Genomic DNA, 14,994 nt, shown 5'->3' with positions numbered 1-14,994 from the left:
CTGCACGACACAAAGCTTTACGCCTCGCCTGGTCCCGACAACACTGACATTGGACTGTTGAGAACCGGAAACACGTTGCCAGGTCTGACGAGTCTCAGTTCCAATTGCTTCGAGCTGATGAACGTGCACGGGTATGGAGATAACCTCATGAATCCATGGACCCTAGATGTCAACAGAGGACTGTTCAAGCTGGTGGAGGCTCTGTGATGGTATGGGGCGTGTGCAGTTGGCGTGATATGCGACCCCTGATACGTCTAGATACGACTCTCACAGGTGACAGGTACGTAAGCATCCTGTCTGATAACCTGCACCCATTCATGTCCATTGTGCATTCCGACGGACTTGGACAATTTCAGCAGAACAATGCAACACCCCACACTTCCAGAATTGCTACAAAGTGGCTCCAGGAACACTCTTCTCACTTTAGACACTTTCGCTGGCCACCTAAATCCCCAGACATGAACATTATTGAACATATCTGGGATGCCTTGCAACGTGCTGTTCAGAAGAGATCTCCACCCCCTCTTACTCCTACGGATTTATGGACAGCCCTGCAGGATTTCATGGTGTCAATTACCTCCAGCACTACGTCAGACATTAGTCGAGTCCATGCCACGGCGTGTTGCGGCACTTCTGCGGGCTCGCGGGGGCCCTACACGATATTAGGCAGGTGTACCAGTTTTTTTTTGGCTCTTCAGTGTAGATGGGAGTTGAATTTTCCACATAAACCACCAATCCCTTCTATACCTCAAGACTGTGGATTATACGCAGGAAATTACTGTACTCAATTTGCCAATTTTTCAAAATTTCATGAAAATCATTCCAATTCTGGCCAAATCAGGCCAATTCTGTAATTTCCAATCGTAATAAGGGGACCAGAAGATATTAATACAATTTTACAAATTTTTCCTATTTCTCATTGTCATCAGCTGTTAACATTAACACAATATTAGAACTCAAAATCCACATTTATTTTATTTATTTGTCAATTTTCAAGTATATTCTATTTTAGAACAAATTTTGCAATTTCTGTCCCTAATGAGAGAACAGAAGATAACTGACTGATTTTGATGGAATCTTACACAGTTCTTAATACTGTGATAAGTCATTTTTTTAGCTATTAGATTGTGGTCACCTAAATTTTGGTTTTTGTGATCTGTTTCAGATTACTTTAATGGCCACATTCTTTTAAAAAATTTGAGCACCCTTGCTGTAGATCTGGAGTCTTCTATGCATGGTCTGTAGAACTCTTTGGCAACGTGTGTGTAGTATATCTTAATAGCCCACAGACCACATTAAAATGTCAAATGTGGCCTGCCCCGTATCAATGGTTAAAGGCATCTGCTGTAGATGATAAATTGTTGGTACTATTTTACATGGTAAAAAGCTTGTGATACAGCACAGAGTTTTACAAGATAAACAGACATTTTATATGACAGTTTATTTCTATGATTTATGAATAAGATATTTATAAACTTATTTATCAACAACATATTCATAGATTGAACATAAGGTTCATTTAACTACTAATTCTAGAAAGAGACAGCGCTTTTGAGAAAAATGAGCTAATTCACAAGTAAATTAGATAAAAACTGGGTATTTCAACCTGAGCTCATTATGATTATACCAGAGAAAAAATGTTTGGACAGGTAAAACAGAATTATAGAGGCTTATATCAAGAGATTAGAAATCCAAAACTATTGAATAAGAACCACCTCATTTCCTTACTCAATAAAATAGAGTTCCCCTTTGTCTGTATAGGCTTTCTCCCAATTGTCTGGAAGTGGTTCCTCCTGAACATTATAGCTAAGATTTTTATTAACATCATTTTTTTCCGATTCTGTAAGCACATCAGCATTGCATTGGGATGGCCTGAAACATTAAAAACAATCAATTATTAAACATGAACAAAAAGCAAACTTAAATGCAAATTTATTTACATTGAAAAACACATTGCTGCTATCATAATCTAAAACTCACAATTTTGGTTTCTCTCAAAAGATTTCATGCATGAAACTTCATCTGATGACTAGGGCCGTAGTGTGCCTTTTCAGGGCCCCGGGACAGACTTTTCCTTGGGGTCTTTCTCTAAAGGGTTATTATTATGCAAAATAAGTAATTTTTAGGGCCCCTACCAGTTGCCCCAGCCTAGTTATGGCCCTGCTGATGACCCATGTTGATTCAGGTGAAAATATAACTTTTTTTTAATTAATGTGTTCAGATTTCAATGAATTCCTATACACTGTATATTGATGAATTTGAACTAAGGCTGTTCTCTAATCCATCAATTGTTAATGACTCATAAAAAATTTATGTGCGTATGATTGTTTTTCCCTTATGTGTAATTTTCCCCTCATTCAGAGACGTTTCTTTTCTTTCCCATCTTCATCGTGTGTTTATGTATTTGTATGTTCATTTTCACTCTAGTAAAGTGTTGTTCATCAGACCAGATGCGTTTCTTTCTCATCTTTTTTTCTTATCATGTGAACAAGCTGAGATAATTCAAAAAGATGCATGTGTCCAGTACCTGTACCTTTTTATTGCTTTGGGCAGCAAGGATAGCTGGTAATAAATTTCTTATATTTTCACATACCTTTTAATGCCAATGCTTGTCTTGTTGCAGACAAATTCATACCATTGATGAGCTAATTCAATTTGTATAAAAAATTCTTTTTTTTTTAAATTGAATCAGTTGGCAACACCAAAGAACCATGTCTGCTGTCTGCAGTCACACTATGCATCAAAGTTTTTTTATTGCTATCTATGTTTTTTCTTTTGCACTCATTTTATTAACACAAACCTAGAGCTGAGGACAGACCTACAGCAATACCCTGACTCACACTACCCAGATTTACAAAAACTTTTAGTTACATGGTTTCTATGGAAAATGTATACTATCACAGGATAATTGACACGATGACAGTGATTATTTGGTAATAATCAAGGAAGAAATGTTCAATCCATCAAAATACTCTATGTAGTGAAACTACTGATTTTTTATATTTGTTATGGGCATCTTTTTCTCAGCCACCTCGTTGGGCATTTTGCCTGTTGTGGCCTTGTATTTGTATTTTGATAGGTTACTATAAGTAGCAGAAGCTACTGAAGAAAAACACTGCTGTGGTTACATAGGAAATAGCATCCCAAGGTTTGTATGGTATCTCCCATTTTTGCAGATTGGTAGCAGTTTCAGACATGAAGTCCAACATTATTGCCAGTCTTGAAAAATTTGTTAAACATGATAATTATTGACAAATGTACCAAATAATTTTATGAGTTTCTTTCGATGGACCAACCTGTTATCTACAAGTGATCTTTATTTGCAGAGATTTTAGAGAATGAGGACTTTTCTTAAGAACCTTGGCAATCACAAGGCAAATAAGGTTTCATGAAGCCATTGGTATGAAAATAATGTTTTTTCAACTCAATACATTACTGGAGGCTCAGACAGAGATATAGAGCGTCAAAGGTGGAGCCAACTGATCTAATGTATATGCGTATATATGAATTAACATCATCATGTCTCTCATCATTGTTCCCCCCCCCCCAGACTTTCAAGTCTATCTCCACCTATTGCTGGATTAGGTGATCTCTCAGGGAGCAGGCAGATCTTCAACCCAACACTTTCATCTGCCCCACTTTCAATTATAACATGAAAAACATATCACAGCAGTTCTTGAGAACATGCATAACTCTAACATCATGAATAGGTTAGGCCAAAGCCATAGGGAAGGGGTGGGGGGATTGTTTCCCCCTCTCCAAAATATGAGAAAAGAAAAGAAAATATATAGAACAACACTGTCAAACTTGTTGTTCTATTGCTTTGGTTCCGTCCCCAAAACTATCAGTTGTAGCTCCCCCAAAAGAAATTTCTGGCTAAGCAATGGTTTTAGGGCCACACGTTTACACACACAACATTTCAGCCATGCACTAATTGATTAGATATTACCCAAAAGTGCCCATACAGGTTAGTCAGGATGTCTACCAAATACCAAAAGCAAAATTCAGTGACTTTTCTAGGACTTTTTCTCATTCAACTAAATGAACCATGCTGGACGGTTTCTGATATCAATGGTTCCCAAACTGTGAGTGGCAACCATCTGGGGGTTTGGGTTAATAAAATGGGGGTCCTAATGAAAGGGGAAACGTGAGTAAATTTACCAAAAAAACTTTTTTTTCTTTTAAATTTAAAGTCGATTTAAATACATCCCATAGGAACTGGACCCTAAGGGCTTAAGCCACATAAGCACCCCCATCCCACAAAAGCATAAGCAGATACAGGTAGTTTCTCAAACAGGGGAACAAATGTCCACCTTCTGCTCTTCTGCCTATGACAATTTTTTTTAAATCATGAGGGAGGCTGATCATCCCTATCAAACCCCCGTCCATCGCCAGACAGGGATGTGAATCAGAAGAAAACACCATCTAAATAGAATGTGCACGAATGAGCCAGTGTTTTTAACTGAATTACCGCATGCAGACAAAACATATCGGTGCAGGTAAATTAAAAAAAAATTAGAAGAAGCGTTTCTTATATACTAGAGGCAAAAGCATCATGTAAAATGAACAAACATAGTCCAGCCAATTTTCCAATTCTGATGGTCAATGCCCCATTCATCCGAAAAAGGGAAGCACAGTAGAGGGCTGACAGGGTTCCAGCCCTGAGACCTGAGATGATTTTGAATTTTTTTTCACACTATAAATCCACTATACAGGGCCTGTGAAAAATCAGGCCTGAGCCCACCGAAGATCTCAGCTTAGGGCTCTACTGCATGATTTGGGGCTACTAGACCAGTGGTTCTCACCCTTTGGAATCCCACGGCACGGTTGATTTCTTTTTCTTGATTGGAGCCATACACACGATCAATGGGAAATAAATGGGAAAAAATGAAACAATAAACCACAAGGTTTAGCTGCACTAGACCAACCAAGGGCACGTCCAAAGGATGAATTTCACATATTCCTTTTCCTATTCCCATTTTTCGAAGTCCAATATTAGACGTTTGTTATTTGCTCAAATCGTTTATGCTTTGGTGTTGGTCTAGATCACAAGCTTGTCACCGTTTTCCAATAGTTCTCTTTTGTCACCTGCCTCCCTTGCGCAATTCATGGTTCATCGGCCGCTTCTTAAAAAGTATGACAGATATTTTCCCATATAAAAGAACCACTTCAAAGCATAAATAGGTGCAAAAATCAATATTTCTAGCGCACCACGATGCTCCTAGGAGCTATGACACACAGTTTTAGAAACACAGTGGTATTCCTTTAAATTTGGCTTAAATGTTGCGTCACAACACAAATAATGGCGAATGAGTCCAATGTTTGTCTTCTCTTGAATTCTCTTGTTCTTTCACATGCATATACTGTACAATTTCATCATTCGCTATAGCTAGTCGGTAAAGACAGACACGATGAAACAAAAATTATTAATTTAAAAAACAACTTTCTTTCCTCACGGGGAAAACAATCAGTGCCCTTTTATCTGGCACCCACGAGGATGGGTCTGACAGCCCAGGACAAACACCATCATTGTTTTTCCTGCTATAAATTAAGACTCCCTCCATCCCCGTTAAAACTCTGGCTTGCGAACCCGCCAAAGATCCAACAGCCCTGCTCCACGATGTGGGGAAGGTCATGTCCTTTCTACAGAAAACTAATATTGTTCCCAAGAGGACTTCCTACTGCTGTGGTTAACCTCTCCTCTAACAATTATCAAGTGATCCTGAGAACACTACTTTAGGGAATATTACAGATGTTAAAAGATCCAGACAAGCAAAGAAAGAAAAGTTTTTTTGTTCAAACAGGCTAAATAGTTTTTTGCCCCATCCATATAATGTCTGCCCCAATGTAGGGTGGCTACACATTGACATTTTTCTTTTCTGTTGCTACTAACCCATCCATTTCTCCAGGGCAAAAAAAGGAGAAAAGAAACTTGAGTGAGAAGAAAAAAATATTGAATGCCACAGCTTCTTTAAAGCCTAGATTTTAGAGAAAAATTCAAAAAAAAATTATCTCTGGAGAATCAAAAAAATCAATGACCTGGACTTAAATTTTGTGACTTTTTTGGGACACTTCTATGACTTTTTCTCATTCTGTTACTTTTCCGGGACTTTGTGACTTTTCTATGATGGTAGACACTGTTAGTGGTACAGTAAAACCCCTGTTAACAGTGATCCCACAGATGCAGTCAACCCTCCTTTACGTCAAAATAATTTTTCCTTTTAGGAAAAACTGTATTTAAATAATGCATTCCAAACCCCTGCTCAACAGTCACCTTCAAGTATGGTCACTATTTTCATCATTCATTTGATTGGGCTACAAACCCTGCACAGAAACAAACATCCTTTGTTTCCTATCCCGTAACTCCTCGAATGAATTTCTCATAATTAAGCTGTGGCTTATACAGCTTCAGAAGTTAATTAACATTGAGTAAAAAACATTTTCTGACTTCGAGGGATTTTAATAAATTTAATAAACAAGTTTTGCTTGTTCTCATTTTCATTTCAGTTGAAAAATAATTTTTCCTCCTAGGATAATGCTTAATGTTTAATCAGTTTTATAAAACTCTCCAGAAACATGAATGATGATTGAAACATACAAAATTAAGTTTTATTCAAAATAGTGCAGCGTGTATGAAGAATTTCAGCATTTCCCAAAAACATTTTTTCCCCTCATGCCGTTTTTCTGGGTTCAGCTTATTTACAGGATTAATTCATTTTTATTTTGTTCCATTGTGAATTAAATTACCTATTTGAACATAAGTATGCAGGATATTGGTTTCACACACACAATCTTCAAAACGGTTTATTTCATAATTATTTCAAAGGCTTCAATAGGAAACCCCTTGTTTTAAGATAGAATGTTTTTGTCCCACCGGTGTCAGCAAAAGATGGGTTTTACTGTGTTGATAGTTGTTTTTCCACAAATTTTGTGGTACAAATGTATTTGAATGCAAATTTACTGTGGCTAATGCTGTGTGAAACTGCTATTAATTCTCATCCTGCCTATTGCATAAGTTTGGGATATCACTGCACAATGAATAATTTAATGTAATTTTTAAAACACTCGCCTTACATTTTCTAGTGGAGAATATTCTTTATGTTGCAAAATCAAAAACTTGAAATTGAATACATGTGATAAATTTTTTAAAAAATGTGATATTCTATGTTTTGTTTAAGTTTTATAAAAGAATTTTGGATTTTTTTTTGGCACATATTTTGCCAGCATGGAAACACAACAGTAATTAAAATTTTTAATTTATATCAATTTTAAGTAGGCACTCACTCTGATGCATTGCCTGCAGTTTGGTTAAATCCACCAGAACCAATTAATTCCCCAGTTTTAGCAGTCATGGCTTCGACACTTGATCTATTTCTTCGTCTTTTACCTTCAGATGATGGATGAATCCCTGGAATGTTGCTGTTGGTTATGTTGGTGGGACGAGTAGTAAAAACAGGACACTCTTTAGGTGGTTTAGGAGTACCGTAATGATTGCCTGAAATAGTCAATTTCATATGAAATTAAATGTACTACGGTGATTGATTATGATCTCAACCTTGTTTGTGAATGACATATTTATACACTATTTCAAGGCATTCATTATAGCAGCTTAAAACAATTTTTCACTCTTTCCTACTAAGACAAGAAAAATGAGATAATTATTCTTTTAACAGCCAATGTTCCCAATTGGAAACATCGATTTTAATAATTAGAAAAAATATTTTTTCTGACATGAAAGTACTGGATTTCTTTTTTCTTGAAGGCGCGAGATTCCAAACTTACTTTACAAACAAAAATTTCATTCATTTCAGAACTTTCATCATAAATTCAATATAACATTCCTCAATCTTTTAATTTCATTTTAATCACCCATTTTTAAGGAAGAATAAAATTTAATTTTTTTGTTTTTAATTTTAATTTTGTTTCTGTGGACATGGGCAAGCAGAATTCAGAAAACATACAGGGAAAATTTTTTTCATAAATTTTTTGGTTGACATCTCTAAACTAAAGGATCAGAAAGGGAAAATTAACTGAAATTTTAATTCAGTCAGTAAAAGGTTAATTATAAAAAAATTAGTCATTATTTTTAACACAAAAATAATTCAGAGAATAAAAGATAACTTTTTGTAACAGAACTTAGATTTGGTAATTTAAAAATTTTTCTTCTTGCAAAAAACTTCCAAAAGCTATTTTTACAATATCATTGTAGAATTTATAGGATCATCTCACAATCACTTCCTATATTTAGAAAATTTATTTCATTTTAAAGAGAAAAAAAATTGCCCCAGAGATTTCAATTCATTTTCATTCTAAACTAAAATAATATATTGAGATAGTGTATAATAAAAGCACAAACAGCACAAACTTTGCCATGTAAGTAAACAAAACCATATACACTGTTGATATATAGTAATTATTATATTATATAATGTTGTCATATTGATATATATTATTATATTGTACAATGTTGTTATATGAGTAAAGGAACACATCAGATATGTCACGAATCAGGACCTTTAACTGACTCTCATTGCTGGAATGTAAATCATAAATTAAATTTCTCTGAAGTCATACGGTCAATTTCAATCACCACTTTTTTAAACTTCTACGAAGGAGGTGTTATTAAAACATTTTGAAAAATACAGTGAAACACTCAAATTCACATCACAGTGATGATAACTTGACTACCCAGTAATTGAACATTTATTATTTCCACAATAATAAATCAAATGGGGGGAAACCTGCCCAACTTGGCACATGGTTAAACCCTATTAAATTTGACAATGATTTGTACTGTGTTATCACAATTAATTTTTAGGAATCTCTCATGTATCTCAATAATTCTTTCTTTCATTGTTTTTTTATCATTTGTTTGTCAAAGGTTCTTCCTTAACCTTAAGATATGGTTACTTCCAATCCCATACTTCTCCTGCTGCTTGTAACCGAAAAACTTGACTTGGGGACTATGAAATCCTTGATCTGTAGATTCAACAAAATAATTCATATCAAGTAGGACACAATATCCAAGCATTTAAGGCTGAACAAATTAAATGGGCATTAAATTATCAAAAAACCAATGAAAATGTACAAATTATGATGTTGAATTTTCACTATACTGGCAGTTCATATTTGAAATAGATCATTTGTCATCCAGTACTTTTGTTGGTTTCATCAAAAAACGAATAATCTTTTAATAAATTCAGATCATGAGGTTTTGCTGTTCATCGACATGGTAATTTTTCTCGAATTGAGATGCTGAACAATAAATCCAATGAAAAAATTAAACTCTGTCACATTAAGTCTCTTTTATCAAAGTACTGTAATCTCACACACACACTTATACACTCATTTATACATTTCTCTCACTTATAAGACAATTTTCTGCACTCCTGGCCAAAGATATAGGAGAATAACAATATTTCTTATACATTTATAAGACTTCCTTTTATGCAAATAATTTTGTGCAGTACCCCTCAGTTATGAATCACAGAAAATTTTGATTTTGGTTTTTTTGTCTAAAAAGGCTTTTCAAAGAGTTTTCAGTGAAAAAGCTATTATATGACTAACTATATTTCTCATATTTGAGCTAAAGAAGACATTCTCTTCTTTCCTTAGACTACATCACTGTTCATGACTGAGATCAATCAGAGTGGGCTTTCTTTGGAACCCTTTCCTTAGAGATTCTTATGCACTCTGTACATCTCAAGGTGGAATTCTGGTGTCCATCATCACTCTATTAGTGAGGCTTATCAGTGTCAATAAACCATGGGCGCTCCCACTAAACTGAAGGGGTTGTTTGAATTTTGATGTGATCAGAGAATGGTGATAGGAATAAGTAGTTGAAAATTATACAGTCGAATCCTGTTATAACGAACGCCAAGAGACTGCAGGAATCACTTCGTTAAAACAAAATTTCGTTATAAAGGAATTCCAGGTTACCTAGCATTATTCCCACATAAACTTATTTAGGGATTAGAAAAGTGTTCGTTAAAATGAGATTTTCTCTATAATGGTATTCGTTAAAACTGGATTCGACTGTAGCAAGTGTTTTAGAAAGGTGGCAAATTTTAATCCCAGAGCATAAAATTATTTTATTACGTTTTAATAATAAAGTCAATACCTATGTTTTACTTTGGTGCTTAATTAAATAAATTTTATGTTATTTATTTTTAAGCACATTTCTCCCAATTTTCACTTATACGTCTTTTTTTCTTGTTTGCTTGTACAGACGCATAAGTGAGAGATCACTGTATTTGTTCTGTATTAATGGTGTATGTTAAACTACCAATTTCTTTTCAACCAGATAACATCCCTCAAATACATTGTTGGGCATTGGTACTTTGAAGTACAAAGGCTGTATAACAACTTTACAATTACCTAATGATGAATTACTAGTTTTTTAAATATGACGAACACATAAGAATTTACTTTCATGGTTGTCACTGTATAAGCAGTAATTATTATTACAGAGTGTAATACTATTAAGGAAATACAGTCCACACCGCTTAATATGATCAAATCAGGACGCTGGGTTTCTGATAACAATAACTGATTGATAACTATAGCTGAAAAGGTCCCCTCACAAGTATGGTGACCATACATCCTGTTTGGTTGAATGGGATGTATGGTAAATGGGTATTGGTAAAATGGAAAACTGTTTTTTGTTCTCTCATAATTGGTTGCAAAATGCTTCAATCGTTCTATTTTTTAAATTCTATTCTAAAACAGGACATTTTTTCCCCTTTAAGCTAAAATTCTGCATTTTTGTTATTCAGCCATTGTCTGATGTTAAAATGGAACTGTCAAATGTATATCACAAATTACAATATATGTTTTAATGTGTACATAACAGGTTTCATAGATCCCTTGGCAAAACAAATTTGAATCTGGTCAACTGAAAGAAACTACTCAAGAACTGACAGGAAGTGCTTTTTTGTCATACATTTATCTTCACTATATGTGCATCCGACATTATATATGGAAATGTTTGTCAACAAGGGTGGGGGGAAGAACACCTTCTAGCCTGCTATATACGGTGCTGGAAAAAAGTTCAAGAACAACCGAAAAACCACTATTTTTAAAAACTTTTAAAAGCTTGTAGGTGCATGAAAATTTTAGAGTGGCAACTACAAATGGAACAAAACACTTTCCACTAAAAATAATTTTGATGAGTGCTATATTTTTTCTGAAAAAAATTGTTGAAATTATAGTATAAAAGTTAAAACCTAAAAAAAAAGTATAAGAACATGTGTGTTTTCTGATGTCTTGGAAAGAAATTTACATATTTCTCATGTTGGCCTAACAGTCAAGACTGTTTTGATCAGTCATGCACTGTGAAATCAATTTTTTTTTCTGAAAGTATGGACATGCCAAAGAAACATAATTGCTAGATATTGAAGGGGCGAAGAGCTTGCTCACAGAAAAAATGAGATGTCTGATCATCAAATGGCGAGCGGAATTAAAAGATTGAAGACTGTTGATTACAGTTTCATAAATGGACCCAAAAATTATGGACTGAAAAGCTTGCTCAAGAAGGCTACTCTGTTACCATTTGTCAAAAAAATACAATTATTCAGTTTTTTCATGAAGAAAAAATCTGTAATTCAGAAGAAATACAACTTGCCTTGTATAAGTCAAACAGTGCATAATGTGTTAAAAAACAATCCGAATGAAGTATGGAAAAATGAAATGCAAACCTTCCTTTATAAAACAGCCTAGACAAAAGTGAATTCAATTTGCCAAAAGTTGTGCATCTTTTGGTGCCAAGTGGAATGATGTTTTCTCTAATGAGAAGTTCAATTTAGATGGAGCTGATGGTTTTAAATATTACTGACCTACACTGTGACAGAGCCATATTTTCAAAACTGAATTCGGAGGCAAATCAGTGATCGTTTGGAGAGGTTTTCATCCTAAGGAAAAACTCCAATCGGGTTCATAAGCTGCAAAATGAACTCAGACACATATCAAGAAATTTTGGCAAAAAATCTACAACCTGAGACACTTCTTATAACTTCTGGACAGTATTTCTTTCAACAGGAAAATGCTTCTGTACATGTTTCAAAGTCTACAAAATCTTGGTTTGAAGTCGATTTGGTGGAACTCGTTGACCAGCCAGCCAGAAGTTCTGATCCAAATCCTGTAGCGCAGTGGTTTTGAACAGCAGAATATTTTTTGACTCACTGAGCCCTTTTTAGTATATAATTTCTATGAGTTTTATGGCGGAGCCCCATAAAACTCATTTTGTTAATTTATTTCTAAAATTTACTGTTTCATTTTATTTTCCTCGAGTGGCTGCAGAGCATCTGGGAAGTGCACATGGAGTTCTTGGGGATCCACAGAGCACCAGTTGAGAACCGATGCTGTAGAGAACTCTTGTGGGACATTTTAACATGAAAAGTGTATAGATATTAGGGTTTCTGGGTGAGAATTCCAGCCCACTTGTTCTCAGGAATTTTTTATGATTTCTCGTTCCCGAAATCCTGAGAATTCTAGAAAAATGCTGTTGCAACACAGGAATACTTGCAATAGAATATAAAAAAATTTCAATGGGGAATAATCATTGAAAAATTAATTTTCTCTAGCATTGCTTGGAAAAGAAATAGGGGAAAGAAAGATACATGGGGAGGGAGGGAGCTTCCAGGTTCCAATTCTAAAAACTACAAGTAACCTTCTGCTTCTATAAAATTTTAATACATACTGAGAGAACTATACAAAGAGCCTGAAGAAAAAAAAGTCCCTTTTCTCTTCCATTTTATGAGCCTGTTTGCAGGGATGTCTCAAGAGCATCATGGGCCCCCAAGCCAAGTGATTTTTCTGAGGCCCTACGGGGCAAATTCTTGAAAATTTCAACCATTTTTGTGAGGCCCCTCTTCTCTTGAGGCCCCCCCCCAGGCCATGCCCGGGTGGACCCATGCCTTAAGACCACACCGCCTGTTTGGGGAACACCATAGATAAACACAAGATAAGATGAGCATTGTGTTTTAAGTAGAAAGAGTTTGGTAGATACTTTCCTAGAAAGCACCTTGCCTTTTGTGATTTCTTCGACTAATTTTGCTTTCCTGTCCACATCACAATGACAGGCTATTTCACAATAAATATGCGCATAAAAATATTTGTTTATAATAGCAAATGTTCCACATGTCAAACCTCATTCATTAGAAAAAATAAAAGCCATGGTACAATGTGATGGACAGCATTGTTTAGGCAACATGTCCAACTTTGGCTATGAGGTTCCCAAAGGTGTCAATAGGAATCACCCACACCATGCCCAGAAGATGGATCCGCAAAAAGAAGTCTACAGAGAGAAGATATGGGGGAGACAGGTGCCATGTAATGAGCTCACCATATCCAATCCGTTAAAGCAGAAATGTAGTAATTTCCTATCAAAAAGATGGTTTTACTTCATTATGTTGGAACCATATGCACCTTCGAATGGTTGATAGCACATATCACAGTAAATTCATTGGAAAAATATAGTATTTGCTACTGGTTAAGTGCTTTTGTGTACTCTCAAAAATGTCTTTACTATTGTGATTTAACCACACATTATACGACCGGAAATGCATGTTTATGGGTCTTATATCACCTCTCAAAGTTTATCCCATGAATTTAGACTCATCCTGTATATGACTCATGGCCGTCGTTTCAACTTTTTCCAGGGGGGCAAAGAACATGTACTCAATGTATGCATATATATATATACCATTTTTAGTGTAATTTCAAAAGCCCCCCAAATGACAAGCCTGATATGCCTTGCTGAGAGTTTGGTGAGCTCAAGAAAAGACTTCTTGCAGTATCAATATTTTCTGTGGTCTATCTAATCACTGTCTGATTCCCCATATTCAAAAAAACATTGCTATTAATTAAAAGAAGAAATCCAAGAGAAAGTTAAAGTGTGAAAACCTGCATACACTTCTATCCACTGCCTGATATTGATTCGCAAATGATTGGATGATCAAATGTTAGCAAAAGCAACTCTTTCACACATCCTGGAAATTTCAGACAAAGACATCACTCATTCAAGGTGATGCTTTTTTTAATCCAGTAGTGTTTTGTATTGCCACTATTTTCTGATCAGTTTGATCAGTCTCTCACCCTCAACCATATAATATTTTAATATCATTATTATGTTAAAAAATATTAGTAAATGCAGACACCAAAACCATTGGTTATGCCAGCTATATTCAAATAGTCTTGGGTCAATTAAAAAAAAAATATGCATGCAAGTTTTTTATGAAACAGAAATTATTAAGAAAGAGAATGTTTTCAATTATTGCAACTCACATGAATGCCACGGCAGTACATTCACACAAGAGCAGTTAGTGTTAAATAAGCATATATTTTCAGGAAGAAGGGTGCCATAGAAGTGACCTACATCAAAATAGTAGAAATAAAGATATGCAAACATCAATGTTATTGAGAATGATGAATTTAGGAACTCAATGTGTCATATTAATTTCGTTTCTTTCATCAGATGCATTATAAGAATCCAAAAAAATAAAGTAGTAAAGAAAGAAAACAATGAAAATAAGAGAATGTGTAAAAACCAACATTGTCAGTTAGCAAAACGACTTCTTAATAAAGAAATTTCTTCAACCCAAATTTCTACAAACTCAAAATCCTATCAAGTTATGAAACTTTTATTTTGCCTTATTTTTATTAATATATTTCAACTTTTTTTCAATTTTTTATCCATTGATGTTACAGTATTTAAACCTATCATATGAATTCTTAAAAAAGTTCTTTTAATTACTCTTATGCCAATTTTTTTAGTTCTTTTTCTTTAAAAATTTAAAGTTCCTCTCTCTTCAAATAAATTATTATTTATCATACATATACATATTTTTAGCACTGGTGAATTTTGTTGACCCATGCACATATTAATGCTGGACAGTACAGCATGAACTTTTATGCCAATAGAAAATTTGTGTATGAAGGTTTTTAACAACTGACTGATGTGAAGATTAATTCAGGAATGAGAGAAAATTCAACTGC

At 34.7% G+C, this 14,994-nt stretch overlaps 1 protein-coding gene across 2 annotated transcripts in view; it reads right to left on the bottom strand.

The window, feature by feature from the left end:
* Positions 1 to 14,994, bottom strand: part of LOC149065614 (membrane-associated guanylate kinase, WW and PDZ domain-containing protein 3-like) — a 130,901-nt gene that overhangs the window by 53,767 nt on the left and 62,140 nt on the right. The window contains exons 4-6 of one of the 2 annotated variants that reach the window (XM_089253972.1): positions 14,284 to 14,370; positions 7,285 to 7,495; positions 1,729 to 1,872 (exon numbers count right to left, since the gene is read on the bottom strand). In XM_089253972.1, the coding sequence (XP_089110098.1) occupies positions 1,729 to 1,872; positions 7,285 to 7,495; positions 14,284 to 14,370 (442 nt within the window). The remainder of the gene's footprint in view (positions 1 to 1,728; positions 1,873 to 7,284; positions 7,496 to 14,283; positions 14,371 to 14,994) is intronic. The other variant, XM_089253973.1, reaches the window with a different exon arrangement.

The sequence above is a fragment of the Pholcus phalangioides genome, unplaced genomic scaffold (genome assembly GCF_987345545.1).
Source record: "Pholcus phalangioides strain wild (caught in Gottingen) unplaced genomic scaffold, Ppha-v1.0 ptg000039l_1, whole genome shotgun sequence".
NCBI classification, from domain to species: domain Eukaryota; kingdom Metazoa; phylum Arthropoda; class Arachnida; order Araneae; family Pholcidae; genus Pholcus; species Pholcus phalangioides.
This window is presented reverse-complemented; position numbering and strand designations above follow the sequence as displayed.